Raw genomic sequence first — 20,558 nt, 5'->3', positions numbered from 1 at the left:
AAAGCTTGCTATAAGGACCACCACTTATGCCCTCAAAAGTTTTGCATTGATTTGAGTGGGGTCAGGAGTTGGAGAAGCTCACATCCCACTGAAGACATCGACAAGTTTCCACTAATCTCAGCTACAAAAACAAGCCCCCATCTTGTGTCATCCTTCAAGCACACACCAAACATCGCTCAGTTTTTACACATACACAAGAGTCCTCCTTCAAAGTCTGCAGATTTCAAGGAGAGCCACCAACAGTGTGTAATATTGATAGACTGCAGTTCTGCAAAGTATGCAAGAGCATGTCTACAATTAGTTGCCTGTAAGTTTTCTGGCTGGCTTTTGGGATGTGAAGTGCCCTCAGCTACAACCCTGTATGTAGCAGTTATTTATAAAGCTCTGGTTACTGAGGTGGCACAGCAACTTGCTGTGAGCATCTCTGACAGGCAAGACCTTTTTAGTTCTCGCCTGGTTATGATTTAGAGGTCTAAATTTAAGCAACAGTTTTGCATATTTTGCCTTTTGGGTCTCAATCTGGCTGCTATCACAAATATTCACTGTGACTTAAAGTGTTAAGAAATACAGCGCTTAAAAAAAATCTAGTTGTATCTTAGTTTTTATACATGAAGAACTTCACTGCTTACACATACACTTACATTTCTGTACCTAGTAACTTTGCACATTACGGACATCTTTCCCTTTGTCTGTTTAGTACTAACCTCGAGTCAAGAACCATAATACCAAATTTCCATTGCTTAAGCTCCAAATGCTTTACATTTCTCTCCCAGCCATTTCACTCCCTGTCTTCTACTTACAGCACAGAAACAGAGCCAAAATCCATATTCAGCTCAGTTTCTGAACTTTCCTCCTCCAGTTCCCCATTTCTTTATTTCTACACCAGATTTTTCAGTTTGTTCCACACCCGACAAAGCAGCCATTCCTGTTTTAACTCACCCTGACTGCATCTGTTACAGCCCTGCCATCTAAAGCCTTTGTCCTCACTGCTCTTCACTGGTTATAAGTGAGAGACGTGACTCATCAATTGTCATAGGGCTTTCTGCAGGCACCTGTGTTACCTTGCTGCAGAAGCTGATGTACCAAGCTGCCCAGCGTGGATGTCCCACCACAGAAGGAAGTGACTTCCCTGCTGCCATGGGTATGCCAGGAAGTTGAAGAAGACAGCATTGTTCTGAAGGGGCAAAATCTTCCCTTTGAACAACCTCTCAGAAAATCGTCACAAAGTCTAAAATGCCTCTGATGACCCAGAAATCTGTGACGCTGCCCATGCCATGGAGAACTCAGGTATTTAAACAGATGGTATTGCAAGTTTTAACCGGACTCATACTAAATGACATACAGCCTTGATCTGTTTCTGCACAGAGGCTTGCATTTCCCTCAGTGAGGCACCAGTGCAGGAAATCCTGACACAAAAACTGTCTCTCTCTGGGCTTTCGTTACTCCCCCTGGGTACCAGCCCCTCCTGTCCCAGGCTCACCACACTCACAGACCTGGGGATTCATTTTTTTGTCTCACCACACCACTGCATTTCAGCCTCCAACACAGTCTTGGTATCTTAGATTATGAATCAAGAGGGCAATGCCGTAAAATAAACTCACCAGTCACATGTCTCTTCCTTGCTGATTTCTCCCAGAGCTCCTAATAAAATTCATTATGCTAAAACACACACAAAGTGGGCAGGCGCATACAGACACACATGTATGCACACCCGTTTATTAGGCATAGTGGCTTTATATTTAAGGTCGTATATCAGAGCCCTTAATAGAATTTTTAACTCATATATTAAACAATTAATCCCTTAGCAAGAAATTAATTAGAGCCTCCATTTTCAACAAGTTACTGATTTCGTATGGGTTCTCCAGGTGTATTCAGACTAAACCATGCATGGCACAGGTGCTCAACCCTAGCTGCCTTGAAGGGACCTCCAGTAGAGCAGCAGCTACCCGGACAACAGGATCACTGGGCAAATTGTGCAGAGCGGGCTGCGTTTCTCATGCATGCAGCACCCTCATATCCACAACCCTAATTTGGAGCAAATGTCATTAAAAATTACCTGTGACTTCAGTTCAATCTTCCATGGCCACACAGTTTTGCCTGAGAGTGGTCTGAAATAACCACCCTGCCAATTTTCAGTACAACGTGAAATCCTCGCTTTTGACATCCCAAAAAGCAACTGTAAGAATATGTGCAAAAAAATCCTTGTCAGCACTCTCCTGACTGCAGTGGCTATGGGCCAGATTTTTCATGATGCAATTTCCCAGAAGAGCTGGTTTTCAGGCCAGAATCTCACCTCATCTATGCTGAAGAAACTCCAGTGGAGCTACACAGGTGAATCTGGCTTTTTATGCGTAACCTGCTATCACACTTTTGTCCAGAGAATTTTGTTCTATATTTTAGCATCATTCTTCTTAACAACCTGCAAGACAATTTTCTTCAAAGAAAGCTCTTATTAGGCTTTATATCTATGACCTTAGGTTATCTTTTATAGTATAATCTACACAAGCTTAGAAATCAAGTTTTGCCTGTGGTAGCCAGCCCATCAATTCATTCGATTGTCCAGTACAACTTCCAATTCTCACAAGCAATTTGACAATTGTATTTTACACTGCATGTTATGAAGTCTAGTGCTGCAAAAATAACAAGACCTGGAATTACACACAGCATTGCAAGTCTATTCATTTAACCATGAATTTTCAGGTAATTTAGATGTTTCGATAACAGGCATACTATAGGCCAACCTGTCATATTACTCTTATCACAAAAAAGTCATGTGCCTGTCTCCTAGCTTGCACACATGCCAACTCTCAGACTTTCATCAAACACTCCTTAATTCACAGGATACATAAGCAAAATACATTGTTTTTAATGGATGGTTTCATGAACATCAGAGTCCTCCAGTCACTAAATATAATGCTCTCAAGTCATTTACTAAGGTTTATAGTTTATTAATAGGGGATATGAATCTTCCCAGATGGGAAAGAGAAGAAACATGGGTCAACTTGGCTCACTAGAGGCACAGAGCTGGACTCTGCTCCTGGTGACTTCTGTCGTGAGCGGGAGGAGGAAAAGGGTGTCCTGCCTTTCCCCCTCAGTCCCACGTGAGAAAAGCCCCTTGCCTGGCTATCCTGGAGTTAAATACCGGTACAGGCTAGAGAGCTACCACTCACAGCAGTCCACTCCAACCCTTTGCCGGGAGCTGGGACACTTGTCACCAGCTCCTGACGAGCAGACTGGCCACAGCATGTCTTGCACGCATCTCCTGCTGAGCAAATAACTTCCCGAGGGCAAAGGTGGTCCACAAGGCAGGAGGGGGCAGCGACTGCAGGAATGGCTGGGGCATGAGTCACTGAGGGAGGGCAGCAAGCCCCTGCTCCTGCTGGGAACTGGGGAGGAGGCACCTCGCCCCAGCTGCCAGGATGGGGTGCCCAGGTGCCCCTGGCAGGACCAGGGATCCTGGCAGAAATTATGCTGCAGGTGTCGGCATCATAAATAACGAATCATAATAGATTGCAAATCACATGATGTATGGAACGTCAAGAATTTTTGAAATGTCATGTGATTATACGAAATCCAAAAATAAATCATAAATAAATATAAAAAATTAAAAAGGCAGCCACCCAACTGCAGCAGACCTGTGAGCGGTCTGGCCTGGCTGCACCCATGCAGTGATGGCTGGCTGTCCCGTATTGCCAGACACAATTTCTCCCCCACTTTCTCTTCCTTCACCTACTGGCTAAATCGACACATGCCGCAGTGGGTGGGAGCAGAGACAGGCTGACTGTGCATAGCTCAGCACCTGCCCTAGAAATGCGACTTCACAACTGTTTGCATGGCCCACATTTAGCAACCTGTAACAATATCTCAAATCCCTCTTACTGCTGTATTTAAAGTCAGCTTTACTTCTTACTGCTTTTATTTCTGCAGTTAATCTGCAGCTTGGAGCCAGTGAACTCTGAAGCCTTACAATATGCTACAGTACAGGGTCAATCTTCAGTATCTCCTTAAATTACACAGATGGCTTAATTCAAAGAAAAATGATCAGGTACCAAAAAGCCAGTCCAAAAGCAGATTGTAAACACTGCACTGCTTTCAGTAAGTTCAATTCACTTCCAATTCTGAAACAATATTTTTATAGATTTAATGAATCTGTCAGGTTGATATCATGCAATGGGATAAGTGAGCAGTCAGCTTTGCTGTTCAGGCTTTGTTTTCGTGTTTCTGACTAAAAACAAAAAACCCAAGCAATTCATGGGAAACATTAAAATGTAAGAATGCAACAGCTTTTAAACATATGGGAGCTTTCATCTGAGCAAGAATTTTCCCTGGAAAAGATTGAGGTGAGCTCACAACTTTCAATCAAAGATCTCTCTATTTCGAAAAAACTTAGTTGACATTGGTTAAGGTTATCACATAATAGGTGAATTTATACAACTTTAGAGACTGGCTTTAGTAGAATGAATTATTGATGTCTTACTTTCATAAGTAAACGACTTGCAAAAAACAGCGTACAGTACATTTCACTGCTGCAAGCTCTGCAGACAATGTAGCTTCGGGAAAGCAAGCCGAATTCTTTCTCTGAATTGCTCATCAACGAAAACAAGATTGTAAAGGATACAGTTACTTTGGAAATGGACCAGTCTTTAAAATGTTAAAAACAGTTTCTGTACCTGTACCCCATCGATAATTTATGTGGTCTTATAACTGTTTTTCCTGTTTCCAGAAGTTTTTCTTTCCCCCGCTAACTGACAGAAGCTGAACATCTATTTCAGTGGAGCCCTGCCTGTTTATACAAGCTGAGGATGTGGCCCGTATTTTTAAAAAGGGAGGTCCTTTCCACTGCTTTGCCATCTGCCAAGCTCTACTTTAAGCTAATTAAATAACGTCAAGTTCTAGGCAGGCATTTTCAGGCCAGTAGACTTTTCCATTTCTGGACCTTTAAAGGTACCTAGCAAGTCTGGCTTCAGGAGAACTGAGCCATAGATTCAAAGGTGCTGACAATGCTAAACACCCATTCAAAAGTCAGAAAACATCTTGACAGTTTGGACGCTCTCTATGGTTTCCATCCAAAGTGAGTTTGTGTAAGATCTGTGAACGTGAGCAAACAATCTTATGCACTTGGAGTTACTGGGGCATTGCCTTCAAGTATCTGTTGTTTCAACTGTATCAGTCACTAAGTTGGACAGCAAGGGAAACAAACCTGTGCAATGCCTCGTGGTGGACTGAAGGGTGCAAACAGCTTGCTCCTGATAAACAGTGAGGGCTATTTATCATGCTGAATTGTTCCCTGCTTCAGCAGTCCTCACATTGCCAACCTTGCCTACCCTTTGGTCCAGCATCTCCACAAGTTTCTCTACTCACTGCCTCTTCCCACACTGAGCCCTGCAGCTTTCTCACAGTGCCCTATAGCTGCCACGCTGGGAAAAAAGGAAAGCATTTGCTTTACCTTCTGCTCTATTGTTACAAACGTAACAAACATCGAATGTCTCAGAGATACCTAAATGAACAGTAACTCCACGTAACCATGGATTTCCTATCAGTGGTACCATTTTCTTTCCTCTCTGCTATTCATATGATAAACCCACTTATGCTACTGGTCTTAAAACAGACTGTAAACAGCCAGAGCAGAGATTGTCTCATCTTGTGTGCACAAGATCTACTACAATGGAGCCTTTATCCTGCCTGCAGACTTTCAGCACTGCTATAATTCAAATACTACTAATAATGATAGTGCATGTGGAATAGTATGAGCGAGACATTAACATGAACAGAGAATAACCCTCTATCAACCAGAAGCTCTATAGGAATAATGGAGTACACCAGCAATACTGGCAGGGTTTACATGCATCCTGCTTTTTATCCTGAAAGAGCCCAAAACACCTCAAATCTATGGAGAAAGACTGTTTCAAACACATCATATTGAATGAAGCCTTTTTATCAAGATGCAGCAGCCCCACATGCCATTTGGGGCTAAAAAAGGAGAACGGCCTTTGTCAGCTGAAATTGTCACTGAAAAAGGGAATGGAGGCCAGTGCATACCAGCATGGCTGAACAACAAGCTCTGGCTTCTGTTCTGCCTAGGATAAAACAAGAATTACTCCAGTCTAAGTCAGCCTCTCATCCATTGTACTCCCCACTAAGAAAACAAAACAAAACAAACCCCCAACAAACGAAGCATTAATAAGCAAAATGTCCAGCAAAGGAGAAAACGGTACTTCTTACATAGCCATTTATGGCGGGAGCATCCTGGTTTCAGGCCACACATTAACGCCAGATCAAGACACCAGTAAGGTTTCGCTGCCATTTCACCTTCAAGTAAGCCTCTATAGATGTGTGTGCATGTGTGGACACACCTCTGTATAAACTTCAAACATGATTTAAATATGTCATCCTACACCGACAAAGTTGTATTAGTACAAATCCATGCCTATTGTAACTGTCTGAGCCATATGAGTACATGGTAGATATTTTAGCACCACTTTAATGGCTAATACAAATAAGCCTAAATCTCCAGCGCACTTTGATTTATATAACCACAATAGCTCTTCTCCTTCCCTTCCTGATTAATTTATCACACGGAACCAACACTCACAGATTTCCCTTGAAACGATGTTAAAGTAAAGGAAGATGAATAGGACTACAATGTCCAACACAGCTGACCAGTGTACAGTGACATCCTCTTCATGAACAAGCTGGAGCTGCCTAAAACTGCCCAGGTTTGGAGGGAGGCAAGTTTCCTCACGGACCTGGATGAAGGAGGTCTGTGCCTGTGAGGCTCAGGGGCTTGAGACTGTGTTACGGGCAAGGGAACACCACGTGGGGCAGGCTGCAAAATGCTGTAAAAAAGGCCCAGAAGTAAAGCAGTGTTTTAAAACGCACAGTATTCCTGGCAAGTCACATACTTTTAAACTGGATGTAAATCATCGCAAACTTCAACTTTTGTTTCCACAGAACTTTTTAAATGTTTTTGCTTTCACACACAGGGCCCTGTTCAGCATCTTGCTGCCATGGTGTTTTTCTATCTTGACAATTCACTTCCGTGAGCAGGCATGCAGCCAACTCAAATGAGACTCAATGCAGTGAAAAGCCCTTCAGGTAAACAGTGTGATAAGCTAAACTGCAAAAAGGAGACAATGTTTTTGGACTATGAGGCAGTTGCTATGGAGACGGTTGCTAATTAACTGCATTCAGCCAAGAGAACAAAGGGTTTAAGGGCAGACAGGACTCTGTATCTTAGAGTGAGCAATGCATAACGTCTTATGCAATCGGCACATCTATCATATCTGGAATACCTGAGCCTTTGCTTAGGTTGCAAAATACCTCAAGAAATGACAACTGGGTGGTTTATTCCTTTAAATTTGAACTCATTTTTAGGTACTTAATGACCTATCAGTACTTAAAAAACAAACGAAATCCATACTTAGAAGTCACAGGTATCATAAATCAATGCGTCAAGTCAAGACTGTATTAAACATTGAAATGATTTACACTCATTCAGAGTTACTGCTTTCACAGCTAATAAAAATGCCATCGAAAAAATCACTTCTAAGACAATATAATGTACCTAATTATTATTTCTCTTGCATCTGAAAAATTATTACCTTACAATGCCTGGAAAGCTTAGAATAATTAATTTTTCAATTCCTTTCTACACAAAAGTCTTGGAAATATACCTTGATTTAAATATTGTGTTTACATTAAAATGGGCTATTCTGAACAGTCATTGAATTACATTATTTTAAAGGGCTTGTATTTCCAGATAGCTATGTATTATGATTCTTTACTATTTCTATAATGCACTGTAGGCCTACAGAACTCCAGAAAAAAACCATAAATTTGTCAGAAGTGATATAAATCCCGGGGTAGCATAGTTCCAGCTTATGGTCCCCGTGTGTTGCTGTGGAAACTGCCCATGCACACAGCAGCCCCCTGCAAATCCAAGGGCCAGGGCACCATCGAGACCTGATGAGCCTTGTCAGTGGGTGAGAGCTGCACAGGGTGTGCTCCGGCCGGGCTAGGCCAGGCACCTCTGTACGGTATATGGGCAGACCCTGACTCACTTTTCAGGCGAAGACTTCATAAGTTGACCTTTTTCCCTAAGTGAAAGATGAGAAAACCAAAAAAGAGCCAGTTGCTTATTAGAAAGCCCCTTCCATTAGAGACGAAAAGCAAATGGATAAAATACATCTCTGCTAACACAAGACTTCTTTAGCTCTGGGTAAGTAAGGCAACATTTTTCCTTTCTAAGTCATTAAATATATAATTTAAATAAAAATAAAACAGTTATTTATTTTATTTCATGATTTAGAAAGTGTTAGGATTTAAAGGGTCACAATCAATTTTGAAGTTAAGTCCTTACTAAGGGGAACGGGATGAGTTCACACCTCATATGAGGGTATTAATTCAGCAAAGCTTGCTGCACACTGAACAAGCAGTATATTAATTTACTACATGAAGGCCTAAGGTTTGGGGTTTTTTTGACATTTTAAATTATGAGGCATCTGCAAACAGATCCTAAATCTGAACTGCACATGTATTTTCCACACCAGCCAATTCAGATTGCCCCTAGACATCCCCTCTAGCATTAATCACTCACCCACACTACTGTAGTTCATATTTCTTTTACAGAAACAGAGGTCTGCAAGATTCTTAAACTCTTGCCTAGAAAATAGAAATTATTACTTATGTGGCAAACTAAGTTTTAAACATAAGGGACCTAATTCTGCGTTCAGTTACACTGCCATAAATCTTTAACAACTCCATTAGATTTATAACAGTGTGACTGAGAAGGAAATTGAGCCCAAGATATTTTCTAAATCGGTAAATAAATAGCAGAATTTTAGCTTGGCACAGAGTAAAGACCTCTTAGATTATGTCTTTGGATATGGCTACATACTTTTTTTGTTCCTTGAATAATGATGTTATGAATAAATTAAATCATCTTATTTTCACCAGCCTCTATATTACTCTGTAGAAGGACCACATCATCTCATGGAGCATCAACACAGGGCTAAATATTGCCCCACTTTCCCATCCACTTCCTTTCTCTCTTCTCTGTGTAAATGTTCGGACTCTTTATAGTTGCCCATCATTTGTACATGTATAGTTGCCCATCATTTGTAAATGGTATATAGCACCTCAAGGACCTTTTCTTGTTTGGTTTCAAGGAGCTACTACATTAAACAAATGTCTAATAATAATAAAATGGCAATTAGCCAACTCCCTTATTAGAGGTGCAAGGCATCCTGTGGTCATATTATGCAGAGACTGTACTTTTCACAAGATGCAGCCTGCTCTCCCAGCACACAGGATGTGGTGCAAGAAACACAGTTTTGTCACAGTAGCCCTAAGCTCTCCAAGGGTCACTGGATAAACTGTGAAAGGGGCCCCTTCGGCATTAAAACATAGATGGTACTGGGGGGAAGAGGGCTCAATTCCCAGCTCTGCTGTAAAATTCTTGATAACATTGGACAAGTTATTTAATCTCTCTAGACTTCTTTTCTTCACTGGGGCAAAGGCAGCTTGTAAAACTTCCTGTCTCTATTTTACCTCATTTTTATCTTTGCTCAGTATTTCCAGTTCTAATGCATCTTTCCTATTATTTCCCACTTTGCTCACCTCATATGCCAGAGTCCACACTGTCCTCACCAGCTCTGTGCGTGTCACACTTGCAGAGGTCAGTGGGCGGCTGTAACTTGGGACAACTGCTACCAAATGAGGGCTGAGACACATCAACAGCCTTTGGGGCAGCCGGGGCCGGCCAAAGGGTTTTCTGAACTGTCCCACCTGCTAAAGACACTCCTCTGACAACCCAGCTATATAGCTCCAATAGTCTTTTCTCACTGCCTTGCGGGATGGAAAATTCTGCAGGTGGCTCCTCTGCACACTATCCCTTACAGTAATTCTCCTCAGCACTTTCACAGCCCCTGCTGAATAGACCTCCTATAGCTAAAAATACACCATGCAGTCTAAATATGTAAACAGACAATATATGCCTGCATACCTCATCTATCTAAATATATGACTACATACCTCTCTAAAAACTACTCCAAATATGAATCATGTTTCTTTGGAGATAGCTGTCACAGTAGTTTGCATTCAGTCGCCAAAGCAAAGAGGGAAGATCCCAGCCAAGAGGTAGATAATTGGTTGTGTGTAGATATCCTTGTTGAGGTCTCTTACATACATTTTAATTGGCTGGAAGGGAACACATTACATTCAGACACACATATTTGCATATATATGTGTGTGCATATATATATGTAGCTATTAGTAATCACTTATTTCACAATTAATTGTACCAAAAGGTTTATTGCTGACATTCTATCCAAGGAAGAACTAAACAAATGAAAATGCAATTCTTGTTCAAATAATTAAATGCTGAAACTACCAGATCATATGAAGGCAAGTGTTAAAATGATTCAAAGACTACTTTCACTATGGAAAATTATTTTACTACTTATCTACAGTTGTCAACAATACCCATAAACAACAGTAAGCCCGCTGTCCCCTACCACCTGAATTGGAACCATCCGGGTTAACACTAGTGTCACCTGTTAGTTTAGGGGTAAAACTGATGCCAAATCCAAGTGGCTCAAGATGCTTTTTTCATCTGTGTTCCCTACTCACTTGCATTGCTAGCATGACAAAAAAGGCACTTTAAACTATGATTTCCATTTAAGTAATGTTTTTCTTTTCCATGCTAATCAAACACCAGTTGATGTTAAGGTATAAGCAAGCAAAAGTGAAGCAGCTTCAGGTAAATAAGCTTGAAATGTTTTAGCTTTGCTGCAATGATTAGGCATGTTGAAAAAGCATTTCATTCCTTATCTGCAACCACAGTACAATCTACCTCACCTACTTCCACACAGATTGCTGGAATATGCTCCCTAACACTCCCAGGCATATATTCTGTGCCACTGTCCCCAAAACTATGAGACATCAAGTCTGATACTGTTGCCTACAGACAATCCAAGATTCAGCCCAAGCCAAATCCATCACTGCCTGTTGGGTCCCCTATCTATCCCCTCCAAGGAAGGCACCCAGACAAGGAATTGGGTTGATGATCTGATCTTTTATGATGGCTCATACACACAGTAACCTCTGGCAAGCTTACCGCCCCCTTACAAAGGCAGGCCAGATTTTGTGCTAAGTCTAATTCTGTGCCAGTTTCCTAAGTTCGATCAGATTGTGTGAGTGCAAGCCAGCCTGGTCTCTGGGGTTTGTTTTTGTTTTTCTTTTAAACAAGACAAAAAGGTGATCTCAATAAAAGCATGAAATCTGCCTACATCCAAGAGAATCCTCAGGAGGCTCGACCTAGTTGGAGATGGCTGTTGTAGGAAGGCTGTAATTAAGTAGTTGCAATAGTGACACTGACTTCTCACACCAGAGAATGCACATGTTGATCAGTTTGGATTAACAGTGCTTATTTGAGTCCTCTGTAGGTAAAATTGTAACAGTGTTTGACTGACATCCCAGCAACTCCCACGGTACGCAATGTTCTCTCAGGGTTTCAATTCCCTTGTGAATTTGGGATGGATTGTTATCCCTTTACAATACCTCTAACAAGCCGTGCTACTTCCCTATGTTTAAAAGGGCATTCATGAGATGGAATTAGCACATTTATGTTTGTCTCTCTCCTCTTTCACCAAATTGTATTATTTTTGCTTACAAAAACATGCCCTTTAATCATCCAATGTAAAAATTTTAGTATACCTAGAACAAAATCAGAAAAGCTTTAGAGGAATCCTTTTCTATTAGCTAAATCATTACTTCTACTGAAAGTCTGTAAACTGTTAATCCATTAGTGTCCAATTCCTTAAACTATACGGTCAGACTAAAATCATCTGGAAGCCCAAACTCTAAAGCGTTTCTCTCTGATGTTCCAGACCAAGTGTCTCACATTAAGTTGTTTGTAGGATAGGAAAATATTCATACAATGGTATGACTACAACTTCTCAAGGGCATCACAAAAAAAAAATCCTGCATGCGACTGTGAGGAAATCCCTGTAAAATACAGTGAAGATACATACTAATTTTTAATAGTGTAGCCCTTGGGGAATTGTGTAAGAGTCATGTCACAACAACCACAGCATTTACTCTCCAACAGTTAGCCTGGGCTCACTTCTGTGAGGCGTGGGGTGGGACATAAGCCTACTTCTTGGTAGACTGCATGTCCCCAGAAAACCAAAGATGGTGTAAAAACTTCTTTGTGCTGCCACTGGTCCTTGTTCCCTGAAGTGTTATTTGTAATCACACCCAGGCTGAGCAAATCCACGAGGGGAGAGGGGGAACATTAGGATGAAGTTTCCCTCCTGACACGGTTCAGACGCCTGGCTTTCACCACTCATGTCACTGGCCCCAGCTCCACCCAGCTTGAACAGCCGGCTAGGAGTCTCTGACTCCAGCAGCTCTCGGATGCTGGTGCAAGCCATCGTGATGGAGCTGACTGTGGTGGTGGTACTGGTGCTGGTGGTGGTTAAGGGGTCAATTTTTGACCAATTGTTTTTCTGTTACTGGTCATGTAAGATGCTCTCTGCACTGTCCAAGTCTTTCCCTTTATAAAACAACAGTTTCTATGTTTTCTTACCTCTTCTGCTTCCATAAGGATGCCCACAACAGGGGTGTCTAACATGAATATAACTCACCTTCCACATCCCCACATAAACACTTTACTGGGGATGTGGGTCAACAGGCTGCTGCTATGATTGTGTGAGATAATTCAGCCGGTATTTGAAGCTGGTAAGAAAGGAGACACTTCTACCATAATCTCATACTGGTCTCATGAAAAGAAATCCAAACCTGACAGTCCATCATAACCCCCAAGAGCATGTGGGCCTTACTTGTCTAACTCAAGTTGTCCCCAGGTTGTCTGAACCAGAAGGTGTTCACCCCGACATGCTTTTAGGAGGGATCCCAGTTCTGCAAGGAATGAGATCAAATAAATGAGTATATTTTCTTTTATGCCTCTACATGCAGGATTTTCAATATCTTGAGCTCTCAATACTGCGCAACAACTAACACACTACTTCAGCCTGATCAAGGCTATTTTAACTACCTCCTAGTGCGACAACCCTGTTTCTTAAGGCTGTAAAACTATGCCTTCTGCAATTCCAGGATCACAAGTTCATCTTGTAAAATCAGTGCTGGAAGAAAAATGAGCTAATATAAATCATACTAGACAATCACCTAAATGTATCCTGGATGTTCTAGTGAGGTTGCACCACTTCAGTGCTCTCATGCTAACATGCGTCATTTCTAAACAAGCGTTTTACTAAAGTAATAATGTTATAAAGAAAAAAACCATCCTCTTACTCTGTTTAGTATAGCCATTTGAATAGGACTAGCCATTAAATTACTCTTAAGTGGTCAAATGCCTGATCTGAACCTGCCCTTGTAGCTTCCACTTAGTTCCAGGCAAGAACTAATGTTGCTAGTAATTTCTCTGTACAAGGGTATCTACTAAACACTGGAAGACTTGGGAAGCAGTCATAGTTTACTTGACATTGTTTCCCATGAACAGAGTACAAACAACTTCCTGTGAGTTCTTTTCTGGATGGATGACTGAAGAGAACATACTTACTAGAAAGAGGACAAAACCCAAAGTAAAAATCACTTCCAAAGGATGTTCTGCTCTTTTTGATGCATAATTTTTCAGCAAGACTTTCAAGTATAACTTCCCGTTTCCTTTCGAATGCATCATTCTTGTGACCCAAGACAGCCAAACGGTGTACTTGATCACTGTGCCACGTATGACCTTGCACAACATTACTCACACTTTCAGATGTGGTGCTTCCCACAGCCTGCTCCCCAGGCAGGAGCTGGTACCCTTATCATTCACAACACTTACGGTCCCACTCAGATTTTCCCTTGAGGATGGCAGCTTATAGCAGAGGCGGGGGGCGGCGGGAAATAAGATTCTCTGTCTTGTGAAGACTCTGCCACTTTATACCAAACCATTGACAACTTATTTTTGAAAGTCCAAAGAGAGATGTGTGTTCCCCAACATTTCAGAAACCCTCCATAGCAAGCAAGCCCAATTCACTTCTAATGACAGCAGTGTCTACTGCTCAGCTCACAAAACCAGACTGCCTTCTTGCAAGCACAGCATGCTGACGTTGCAAGAACATCACCAGATTGCAAAAAAGTTTATAGGCAGATTTGTTCATAATCTGAGTAATTTAAGTAGCAACTTTTCAAAAAGACACTGTATCTTTGGACCTTAATTTTCTTCACTTTTAACTGATTGCTCAGCGCACGCTCGCAGCCTGCCTTCATGCATGCGCTGTGCCATGATGTAATACAGTGAGCAATCACAGGATTGCAAGAATGTTTCTAGACAGATTTGTTTACAATCTAAGACACCCAAATAGTAACTTTCATAATAGGAGTCCTACCTCTAGTGCATTTTGTGTATGTTGCTGTGAGACAAAAAAAAAAAAATAAAAAAATACAAGAGCATATCTTTGTACAATGATTGCAATAACAGATGAATAAACATGCAACCTGATACTTCACATCTGGTATTTCATCACTCCAAATACCTTATTCGCATTCAAACATATTTAATACTGTGGAAACTTTATAAGGTAGTGATGTCTTTATAGAGGCAGTAACTTGCATGGAACTTTTAAAATTAAAATCAATAGTAAAAATAATTTGTAACATGTTACTCTATTCTTCATAAAGCTAGTTACCTCGCAGTTTCCTAATAGAAAGACACCTTATAATAGCAGTTAGCTACAGAATCACACAAGCCTACAGAAAAGGATTTCTTTTGCTAATATACTAGCTTAAAGTTCAATTTTAATATTAAATTTATACAAGGTGCTTTGGAAATGAAGATTATTATTACTCATCATGCAAAAATTCTATGATCTGAGCAGAAATTTTTATGAAAGTATCATTTTGCCCTTACTGTCATGGTAATGTAGGCCAAGAGATTTTATGCATGACCTAATAAACATATACAACAGTTTTGAAAGGCTGCTATGCACCTTCTCACGTTAATTAGTGCTCAGTCTTCTCTGTAAAACACGCTACAGAACTTCCTTTCAAAATAATCATTAATACACTCTTAAGCAGTTCTGTTGCAGAGATTAATAGCTCTGATGCAAATCACAATGATTAATTTCAGTTGTAATTTAAGAGCTGTTTACAGGTCTCAAAAATTAAGACCAAACTGTTTTCTTGTCTTAAAGGCAAAACTCACCTTATCTACCTTGAGGTTAAGTTAGCAATGCTGATAGTAACATGTCTGCAGGCCTTATTACACTTGCTAGAAACTTATGTTACTTTGGCATTGTCCCTAGAACTGCAGTAAAGCTATGTCTCGCTACAGCTAAATTTCAAAAAAAAAAAAAAAAAAAAAAAAGAAGAAAACATGCACACAGGGCCAAATCCATTCCCGTGGTAACTCCAGTGACTTCAGTGTTACACCAGGGATAAAAGTAGGGCTGCATTTCACACCAGCTTTCATTCTTGTAATCTTTTCCAGAACACTCTCCCAGAAGCAAAGACAAGCACAGGCAAATATCCTGCCAATAAGTGAGTTCACAGGAATTGCTACAAGTAACTAAACTGTCAGCAGTAAAAGACCAACAATTGGAGCAAAGTAAAAATACAGGACAGCCAATGCCCTCTAATGGGCTAGAGTTTTACTATGCACTGGATAAACAAGGACACAGAAATTCATCAGAATTGATCTCTGAGACGGGAGGCAAATTATAGGGTGTCCCACTTCGCACTAGTGGATGATATTTGTGTTTTACCAATACTTCTTTTGAAAGAGTACAGATGAAAAGAGTTCTTACCAATAACTTGCAAGACAAATGAAAATGGGTCTAAGAGTCAAGTCTTTCCTCCATGGGCTGTGCTCAATTGCTTCCATAAGAAGTGTGAGCACCAATTTACAAATGTGTTCCTCTATCCTCCTTCAAGCTTTCGTATTTATTCCCTCCTTACCTCTTTTTAATTTTATTTACTACTAGTCAATACTGTACTAGGAGCAAACCCAAAACTGTCACAACCACACAAGCACACTAACACAGGAAGGGGGGAAAGGAGCGACACACAGTGCTTTCTTGCAGAAACCTTATCACTGGTCCCTTGGTGTTACAGAACACTCCCTTTCTCTCAAGAATTTCCAACCGAGGGTTCCTGGAATTTGCCCCTCCAAACCAAAACAAGCGTCTTTGCTTCTTACCCAATCATTTCCTATAAATTTAAAAACAAGAGTTTCATTAAGTTTTTATTTTGTTTTCTGAGGGTTTCTTCAAGGAGCCATAACCCTGAACTGGTGGCAGGGTCAGCAGCAGCCTGAAATGCTCCTGGTCTTGCACAGGTCACAACTTCATCCTTACAGTCTGAGGATGTCCCAGGGCCAAAAGAAAAGTCAAGATATCCTCTTCCCCGCCCCCTGCCCCCCCAGCCACGAGGCCCTGCAACCCTTTTCCGTGGGGGTAGGCTCGAAAGTCTTTTGTTCTCGTTGTCCTCTGGTGCTGTAAGTTACTTTTTTGGGAAGGCAAGGGGAGAGGAAAACGCCCTCCCCTTCCCTTCACTCCTTAGTCCAAGATCACAGCTGTAGAGGAACAGCTGAAGTGATTTAGGCTGCCCAGAGAGGTCACAGATGTCCCTCAGTACCACTGGGGTGGCTCTGCCAGCACAAGCCACGCTGCTGCTGCCCAGGTGGCACTGCGGGCACGTGCCCCTCAGCCACCCACCCCGCACACCCCCTGGACTTCAAGCCCCCTAATCCTGCTCGAGCAATCCTCCAGGTCCCCCCGAGCCAACCAACCAGGAGCCTGCACACAGCCCTCTTAGAAACACCACTTTTAAGGACAGTTTTAGACCACCACAAAGAAGAAACTCTGGCTTCTGCTTACATGAATGTCGCAAAGCTCTCATTAAATCAAAGGCAGAGACTTAAAATATTTCTTCAAGAAAAATCTCTGCTCCTCTCAAAATCTCACTCCAAGATAAAAAACTACAATTGCTTAACTTAATCCACACAGAGTGATCATTATATTTACCTCCATAAAGATCATATTTGTTCTAGTGCCTATATCTAAACGTAATTTCAGTTAGAAAATGAAATGGTGCTCTCTTGGCCTTTTGTCTTACATGGTTCATGAATTACTGGCACATTACAATATCCAGCAACACTACGGAAGCTTAGAGATATTGCAATGTCTCTCTTGTAAGTGAAATAAACTTGGTATGCCACTAAAAGGCATTAAATTATTTTCATTATGCCACACAGAATCTAAAACACTTACACTGTTTTGATTTCAAAATCCTTGGAGAACAATTATGCTCTCAGGCCCATAAGACTCTATTAGAAAGTCCTCAGAAACCTAGCATGGTTTCAATAAATCCTCGAACACTACAAAACAGTTACTCAGCTTGAAGAATGAAAACATGAGTTCATCTGCTGCAAAGTCAGGATGTAAATTCTGCCCATACAGTACCCGTACTTCCTAACACATTTTTTTCTTCCCAATCAGGGCAATGCTTTAAGTCAAGTTTTCAGTATCAGATATGTATACCTCCTTTTTTGATTGAAAATAAAGAATATTTGATTTAGGATAAGCATAAATGTATGAGATGTGCATATACAGTTACAGTATCACTAGCTAGCAGTATTAATCAGCAATTAGATATGCATAAATAGTTTTATACATATATAATTTAACAAATGTTAACACGCAGGATTGGAGAGCCATTAAATTAAATCAGTGATTGTTGAGATGAATGGATAAATAAGTTAATTGCTTTAATTTACACAACGGCACAAAGAATGCTTCAAAACACCAAAAATCACATTTCAGGGATGATTATGACGGTTGTAGGGATCCCAATTTGAAAAAATGCAGCCACCCTTATTTTGGCTGATGAGGCTGTTGAAGCTTAAGTAGAGCTTTTGAGCATAAATACACAATAAGCTTGTCTGTATATACATGCTTATGTCCTCCTAGAAAGAGCACAACCTTCCAATTAAGGAAATCATCTCCCCTTTCCAAAGGAAAGTAACAACCCCAAAATACAATCAAAACAGGCGGAAACAGGTGAGAAGGACAGGACAAATTATATTCCCCTGTGCAGGGCGAAGAGGGGAGCGGGGGGGGGGGGCAAGAAAAAAAAGCAAACACGCGGGCAGGAAACCGGGGCCCGGCAAGTTTGTGCCAAGGGCAGCTGAGAGGCTGCATCCCAGCTTCGTCCCAACTCTCTTTTTCCAGACACGACGCTTCATGTGGCCGCCAGGGTCCCGCGGCAGCTGCCGGGGGGCCGGGCCGGGCCGGCAGCAGCAGTGTCCCTGTTTCCATGACCTCAGGCGGGGGGGCCGGGGGGCGCAGCTGGTGGCAGCTGCAGCACCATCTGCTCGGGGCTGCGCCCCCCGGCCGGCCGCGCCCCCCGCCCCCCCTCCGGTGCCCCGGGGCAGCCCGGGCAGGTAGGGGCAGGGCTGCCCGGCGGGGCGCTCCGGTGGGGCACGGCCGCCGCCCGCGGCACGGGGTCCGCACCCGCCCGGGGAAGTCCGCGAAAGGGAAAAGAAAACGGGACGGGGAGAGAGAGCTCGGACGAGGGGGACGAAAGCTACGGAGAGAGCCCCGGAGAGTGCGTGCAGATGTCAGTGTCCCTCCGTGGAGCTTGTATTTATGGAATGCTGTCAGCACGTCATCTGATTTAGAGCAGTTTGCACGGAGGGAAGGGGAAAGGGGAGGAAAAAAAAAAAAAAAAAAGAAAGAAAAAGAAAGGCACAGAAGTACCCCCAACTTGCCTCTTTTACCAAGAGGCTTCTGAACACGACAAGAACTTTATCACTTTGGAATTTAATATTGCATATTCTGCCACGCGATCATGCAGACTGTGTTTCCCATTTCCCTTTCTTCACCATTTACTGAAAAATAAAGAAAAATTCTTACATTTTATGCCCAAGAAATGACACATTTAAAAGCTTCTTTTAAACATTCCCATTCACCCACAGCATAGCATTCATTAAAGACAGATCTGCACCAATATTGATTCCTAGTGCCAGTGGGGAAGGGACTGGTTTGTACAGTCCTGAGCAACACGTCAGCCCAGCCGAACTCCCTCAACTTCACAGATTCCTTCAAGATTTACTCCAGAAGTACCAAAATCAGAGCCAGGGATTTTGTGTAAAAACAAGCTGGGCTTTACGGTTCTCATCATGACGATTATTTCCAAAGGCTAAATGTGTACCACTTACCATACATTTTGCCTTCATCTGATAAGATGATTTTCCTCCTCCCACATGGTGGATAGATAGCTAGAGCCTCCTGAAAGCTCTGTTCAATGTCAGGGCTCCAGACACCTTCTGCATCATTGTCAATAGGTTTATCTGCAGAATCACTCATTCTTTCAATATCTTCGGCAGGACTCTCGCTGCCGCTCCAGCTGCTGGGCTCAATGGTGATGGCTGGGGTCTCCAAGCCTAAGCCTGGAGTCTTAAAGGAAATAAACCTACAAAACAAACAAACAAACAACCCCAAAAGGCATTAAAGACAAGGAACTTCAGGCAAACATTCCTGTTTACTTCTAAGTTAACAGCAGCTGAGCAATAATGGCAATAACACGAGCACAAGAAGCTCTCAGGAAAACTAAAAAATTAATAACTGTTCTACCTCACATCAGCAGAGGTAGAGTGACTAGATCGTCAGAAGGGGAACTCTTTACCACATTTCCTGTGTGCAATTACATGAAGGCATAGAGCATCAGGTTATTTATCACAGATACTCAAAGTGGGTCTTAATAGAGGGGAAAACTCTGCAGCACATGACACATTTCATCTGGCTGAAGACTGGCACCCTTAAAATAATGAGCCAGACCCTCAGGCAGGGGTAAATCAGCATACTTCCACTGGCTGGAAGGAAAACACACCAATTTATGCCACAGCGACCACCAGAGCCTAAAACCACTTAAACCTAAAAACAAAAGCAAAAACTATTGTTCACATTCATCCGGATGTCAGTGGAGTAAATGGAATTACACTAGCGATGACACAGCTCAATGAGATTAACTGGAAAAGGCTGTAATTTTCAGATCTTAGCCAAATAAATAATACAATCAAAATCTGAGCTAGATACAAACAGAAATCTTTAAAATGGTAATACCAGAGAAAGAAATTACAAGAGAAGATAAATACTTTGCCTGTTTTAAAAGGTGTCTGTCACAGAACCATAGCAGAACAAAAATTACAAGCTTCAAGTCACTGAATCAATTTAATAAGAAATAATTTAATATAGCTGCACCTGCTCACACCACCAGAGCCGCAGATCTGTCAGTGTTCCTTTCATATTTTTGAGAGAAATACAACTCTGCTATAAAGACTTGCTCCAGGCAAAAAAGCTGCTATACCAGACCAAATTCACCTCTGGTGTAATTCTTCGGAAAGTCAGTGAAATAACACCAGGAACAGATTTGGCTCAACATGTCTAGGCATAATTCAGTTTTATTTTGAAAAACTAAGAAGTTTGGTGACCCTAACTGATCTAAGTGGATGGGAGTGTTCAAACATGCACGCAGGAGCTGCACACACACTT

General features: G+C 41.8%; 1 protein-coding gene across 3 annotated transcripts in view; it reads right to left on the bottom strand.

Moving 5' to 3' along the window:
• TEAD1 (TEA domain transcription factor 1) overlaps nucleotides 1-19,421 on the bottom strand; it is a 100,939-nt gene extending 81,518 nt beyond the window's left edge. For 2 of the 3 annotated variants that reach the window (XM_086471938.1, XM_086471939.1), the window contains exon 1: nucleotides 19,226-19,421. In XM_086471938.1, coding sequence (XP_086328064.1) covers nucleotides 19,226-19,373 — 148 coding nt within the window. In that variant the 5' untranslated portion in view covers nucleotides 19,374-19,421. The remainder of the gene's footprint in view (nucleotides 1-19,225) is intronic. The other variant, XM_086471937.1, reaches the window with a different exon arrangement.
• Nucleotides 19,422-20,558: the final 1,137 nt, after the last annotated feature.

Source organism: Leptosomus discolor, chromosome 12, assembly GCF_034619465.1.
Source record: "Leptosomus discolor isolate bLepDis1 chromosome 12, bLepDis1.hap2, whole genome shotgun sequence".
In the NCBI taxonomy this organism is placed as follows: domain Eukaryota; kingdom Metazoa; phylum Chordata; class Aves; order Leptosomiformes; family Leptosomidae; genus Leptosomus; species Leptosomus discolor.
Note: the sequence above shows the minus strand (reverse complement) of the source record. Positions and strands in the feature narration are given on the sequence as shown.